The 6,000-nt window shown below is 39.4% G+C and overlaps 1 protein-coding gene across 1 annotated transcript in view; it reads left to right on the top strand.

Moving 5' to 3' along the window:
* Window positions 1–301: 301 nt before the first annotated feature.
* LOC130102015 (trichohyalin-like) overlaps window positions 302–6,000 on the top strand; it is a 43,367-nt gene continuing 37,668 nt past the window's right edge. The window contains exons 1-4 of the mRNA XM_056267887.1: window positions 302–430; window positions 510–715; window positions 5,281–5,428; window positions 5,516–5,614. Coding sequence (XP_056123862.1) covers window positions 302–430; window positions 510–715; window positions 5,281–5,428; window positions 5,516–5,614 — 582 coding nt within the window. The remainder of the gene's footprint in view (window positions 431–509; window positions 716–5,280; window positions 5,429–5,515; window positions 5,615–6,000) is intronic.

The following is a 6,000-nucleotide window of genomic DNA, read 5'->3' as shown; positions in this document are numbered from 1 at the left end:
TTTTATATAGCCTTATTTAGTCTTCTCGCTGTCTAATTTTCTTTTTGTGTCTGTGCCCCTATTATAATACTAAGTTTGTTACAATTTGGTATAATGTTAAATTGTAATTTGAATGTCATCTTGATGTGATATTTTAGTTTTCTGCATTAAAAATAAATAAATAAAAAAGAATACCTGGGTCTCTGAGGGTTATAATATGAGACTTGATGTTTACAGTAACAAAGTACAACAAACAAATCTGATTTTGTCCTTACAGTGAGAACGACGGAAAAAACGGGAGGCGAAAACAATTCGAGAGGCGATGGAAGAGGAGGAGAAGAAACGTATCGACTTGGAAGAAGCAAGATATCAGGCCCAGATACGAAAGGAGATAATTGAGGAAACTAAAACCCAGCAGTACCACCAGACGGACAGAGTCAAAGGCCTCCATGTGTGTGTCTTACGTTATTAGACCACAAGTGTTTTTCTGTGGTGAAATGTTAGTAGAAACGATCCTCTTGTTGTTCTAGAGCGCTCTGAGGCTGGCGGAGGTCCTGAAGGAAAGAGAGGCTCAGATCGAGCTCAAGCGCATGAGGCAGAACGCCAGCAGAGCCGTGGACAGAGAGATCTTGGCCCGAATGGCTTGCAGAGAAGAGCAGGCGGTCCAGCAGGAGCGACAGAAAGCACTGCAGAGAAAACGAGACCAACTGGCCATTTCTGAGTGCTTGAAACTACAGTAAGGAGAAATTAAAGTGCATTTATGCTTCAGTGCATACACAGCTAACACAAATATGCTCTAAGGACTTTTTGATAACGTTCCAATTAAGATATACACTCACCGGCCACTTTATTAGGTACCCCATGCTAGTAACGGGTTGGACCCCCTTTTGCCTTCAGAACTGCCTCAATTCTTCGTGGCATAGATTCAACAAGGTGCTGGAAGCATTCCTCAGGGAGTTTGGTCCATATTGACATGATGGCATCACACAGTTGCCGCAGATTTGTCGGCTGCACATCCATGATGCGAATCTCCCGTTCCACCACATCCCAAAGATGCTCTATTGGGTTGAGATCTGGTGACTGTGGAGGCCATTTTAGTACAGTGAACTCATTGTCATGTTCAAGAAACCAATTTGAAATGATTAGAGCTTTGTGACATGGTGGAAGTAGCCATCAGAGGATGGGTACATGGTGGCCATAAAGGGATGGACATGGTCAGAAACAATGCTCAGGTAGGCCGTGGCATTTAAACGATGCCCAATTGGCACTAAGGGGCCTAAAGTGTGCCAGGAAAACATCCCCCACACCATTACACCACCACCACCAGCCTGCACAGTGGTAACAAGGCATGATGGTTCCATGTTCTCATTCTGTTTACGCCAAATTCTGACTCTAACATCTGAATGTCTCAACAGAAATCGAGACTCATCAGACCAGGCAACATTTTTCCAGTCTTCAACTGTTCAATTTTGGTGAGCTCTTGCAAATTGTAGCCTCTTTTTCCTATTTGTAGTGGAGATGAGTGGTACCCGGTGGGGTCTTCTGCTGTTGTAGCCCATCCGCCTCAAGGTTGTGCGTGTTGTGGCTTCACAAATGCTTTGCTGCATACCTCGGTTGTAACGAGTGGTTATTTCAGTCACTGTTGCCCTTCTATCAGCTCGAACCAGTCTGGCCATTCTCCTCTGACCTCTGGCATCAACAAGGCATTTCCGCCCACAGAACTGCCGCTCACTGGATGTTTTTTCTTTTTCGGACCATTCTCTGTAAACCCTAGAGATGGTTGTGCGTGAAAATCCCAGTAGATTAGCAGTTTCTGAAATACTCAGACCAGCCCTTCTGGCACCAACAATCATGCCACGTTCAAAGTCACTCAAATCAACTTTCTTCCCCATACTGATGCTCGGTTTGAACTGCAGGAGATTGTCTTGACCATGTCTACATGCCTAAATGCACTGAGTTGCCACCATGTGATTGGCTGCTTAGAAATTAAGTGTTAACGAGCAGTTGGACAGGTGTACCTAATAAAGTGGCCGGTGAGTGTAAATGTTATTTCTGAATGTTCCCTAAACGTTCAAAGTGTCAACAACATTTAAAGGTGCCCTAGAATGTGAAATTGAATTTATGTTAGCATAGTTAAATAACAAGAGTTCAGTACATGGACATGACATACAGTGAGTCTCAAACACCATTGTTTTCTCCTTCTTAGTTAAATCTCGTTTTTTAAAAACACCCCTGAAAAACCGAAGCATGGCAGTTGCTCAGTGTTTGGATGTACACATGAACACAAAAGTATTTTTTAGTTCCTTCATCTGAGCCTCTGAAGAAACAATGGGTTAATTTTATTTTCTCTGGAAATTTCCAAACATTTCACCGACTGTTTCCTCAACTTGGGCCAATACAGAGCTGGCCTCGGATCGAGCTACCAAGCAACACTTTCTGATGTGTAATTGTTCAAGTTCAGACAGGTAATCTTTCTCTCAAAATCGTTCAATACTGTTTATGCATCAGTAAGTCAAGCCAGTGACTAAAATATCAACTTCACATCGTTTCTTTTAGGGACTGTTCGTTTTTTATTTAAGGGGCCACCGGCGGAAATTTGAGATCTGTAGTCAAAAAAGACTTGACCCTCCCTTAGCCAGTAATAAATGTTTCTATGACCCTCCAAAATGATTGTGAAAAAAGGCATGACCCTCCCCGCTAATGTATTGATTACGTAGCCGGTTTGCGCTTGGCAAAGATGTTCAGATAGCCATTGTTTTTTTACAACCACGACAAACGACTAAACTCCTGCTTTCTCATCTTACTAAGGCTTAACGATCGATAAAGCAAACCTACAATTCGGTTCGTATCACGATTTTTGATTTTAGATTTGAAAAAAAAAAAAATCATGTTTTCGGTGCTGATGCGGTGACGCGTTCATGTTGTAAGTAGCCTATCTAAAAGCTGCCACAAAGAACCGGTAAAAGTAATGATTATGAATATGTAAAATATAGCAAGGAGACATTTTAATTGTTTATTAATAAAGTGTTTTCAGCCAGTGTGTCGGCTGGAAAGATGAAGTTGACGATGCTGACTCGCGATCTTCGCAGTAGTGAACGCGCCTGAGAGAAATGCAGATTTCACGGATGACTAAGCAGAGAGCAATCCGCTTTCTTTCGTTTTTAAATGTTCTGTTTAAAAGTTAAAATGCTAACACGAAAGATAAAATAAAATGAATATTTTATGTTCTGTGGAGGCCGACCCTTCTTCATCCGGTTAGTATTACAGTCTATGGTATTAGCCTACTTTTGTTTTGCGCAGTAATTCGTAGAATTACAAAAAAAAATATTTTGCCATCTAAAAGTTAAAGATTTTTTGTGTCACGTCACATGTGTATTTCGCTCATATTAAATATAAAATACATGTGTAGACTGATATTTGTCTAATGTCTTGACTCCTTTATTAAGGGAATATGGATAGGCCTATATAAACAGACGTTTCAGTATTAAATGCATTTTCTGATAATTTATATTTCAGGTTTTGACTGCAAATGTCACTTCCATAACGCTGGAATTGCCCAATTTGAAATAATTTTATCCTCAACTAGTTTTTTGGTGTAGGTCTACGTATTTTATTATGTTAACTTCAAATAATACTAATAGTAATTAAAAAATGTGGTAGCCCTACGTGTTACACATATCCACTGTTATGGTGGCAATTTCAGTAGATTTACTCACTAAACATTGTTGTGGAAACAATAAGAATGAAAACTAGAATAGTATCGTGCTACAGCGCACATCAGCTGCAGTTCTGGCGCCTCAGTCCCAATACTGTAAAACTTGACGTACATTCACATCACATGTTAATGCAGCGGTAGAGTAGCACTCACAGGATACTGACCTTGTTATTCGCAATCACAAAAGTTCATTATTTGCTCGTGCTTTAAAGCTTTGCCGGGTAAACATTTCATTGGCGTTCAGTTCTGACATGATGCAATTTTTCTGAGCGCGTACTGTCAGACAGCGCCAAACTGGATTTTTGTTGGGTCAGACCAATCTGATAGCGACGGGGGGCCGAGACTGAGAGAGCTACATGGAGATACATGGAAAAAAATATGCACCAAACAAGCCACTTTGAAATTTTGCTGTTTACATGAATAGAAAAGTTGGGTGACCCTCCCCCCTAGACTAAAAAAAATTTAATGACCCTCCCCTCAACAAAGAATAAAAAGACACGACCCTCCCCTATTTTCCTCCGGTGGACCTTTCCATAAATACCGAACCTTAGTCCTTAGTAGGATGAAAATAATCGTATTTAAATTGTGAACAAATTATATACAGAAAGCGATCAAAGAACAATCTTTCCACACAGCGCGAGTTTATCTGGACACTTGCCAAACTCGTTATGAAATCAATGACGCACGTTACTGCACAACGAAGCTCTTACTGTATTTACATCATCGTGTTTGCATTGGTGAAAGCATTAGAGAGAGTGCAGAAACTGCTTTGCAATGATAATATCTTCATTCTCGCGATCAACACACTGTCATCTGCTCAATGCTCATCACGGCAACATTTTATGTGATGGGAATAGATCTAAATACTTTAAAAACATCTCACGATTCGTTAATCTCGATAGCTGTTATAGTAAAAATGTATAATAGCAGTAGTAAAAGTATTCGAGAGAGTTTCACATGTAATGCGTAGCTATTTCATATGCAAGCATGTCAGCCAATCACAGCAGTGGCCGCGGTTACACTGAATCCCACAGCAGACACGCCCCTTCAAACAGAGTGTTCAAATCAGAGGCTAAAAGCAGGCTAGGAAAAATGCCATTTATTTCTAAATTATGATTATTTTTGATCTAAAAAACATACTAACATTATAAGGGCAACCCAGGAAACATTATAAAATAATAAAAAAAAACATTCTAGGGCACCTTTAAAATGTTTTTATTCTTCAAACACTGGGAATGTTACTTTTGAACAGTGTTGGGGAAAGTTACTTTTAAAAGTAATACATTACAATATTGTGTTACGTTAAAATTAACTAATTGTATTACTTAGTTAGTTTAATGGAAAGTAGTGTTATGTTAATGTTGTTACTTTTTCTGTACACTCCACGAATTATGTATAAGTTCTGTTTTGTGTTAATGTTTTGAGAACATGATTAAAGACCAGATAACTTTGAACAAACATAATGTTACTAGAAGAACGTTTGTTCGTAACTTTGAGAGAACCGTATCTAAAGTTCTGAGAACATTCCCTGTTAGCTGGGAATCACCTTAATGTATCAATGTGTCTGACGTTTCCTCCTTTATTAGGGTTAAGGAGCATGACATGAAGAAGGAGCAGGAGAGGAGAAGGGAGGCTGAAGAGATGAAGCAACTCCGAGATCTTCATCTGAGGGAACAGGCCATCAAAGAGCGCCAGAATCGAGAAGTGAAGAGAAAAAGAATGAATGCTTTTCGTGTAAGCCGGTTGTTGGACAACATTCACACTGTAAAAGCAGATCGAATCAGATGCGGTTTTGAAATCCCTTCTTCTGTCTTCCATCAGGACCATTTGACCAACAGAGAGCTGACAAAAGCAGCGGAGGCTCGGAGGCAAGAGGAAGAGGAGGAGAAGAGAAAGCAGATCGCCAGCCAGAGCGAAAAAGTGACGAGAATGAGGAGAGAAAAACAGGAGGAAACATTTAGGTATTGTACATTTAGGTATTGTACATTTAGGTATTGTACATTTAGGTATTGTACATAAGACAAGGATACAAGGTATTTAAAGAAAATACTGCACAACAAAATATCTGTGTAACCATTAAATGAATGTACCATTTGCTTATTGTAACTTTTCAAAATGAAACTTTATTTTTTATATTTTTCAACACTGAATCTAATACTATGCATATTTAACTATTCAAAATGTGTATTGTTGTTCAATCTCAGGCAACTTTATTTAATTTTTACAAGGTTTCTAAGCAAAAGATGGACGCATGTTTTCTCAGTCCTGTTACCGAAACTCATTTATTTCTGTTGTGTTGTGGCTTA

This window comes from Rhinichthys klamathensis, unplaced genomic scaffold (assembly GCF_029890125.1).
Source record: "Rhinichthys klamathensis goyatoka isolate OS25496 unplaced genomic scaffold, OSU_Roscu_1.1 h1tg000264l_1, whole genome shotgun sequence".
NCBI lineage: Eukaryota > Metazoa > Chordata > Actinopteri > Cypriniformes > Leuciscidae > Rhinichthys > Rhinichthys klamathensis.
The sequence above is the reverse complement of the archived record's forward strand: the minus strand, read 5'-3'. Positions and strand labels throughout refer to the sequence as shown.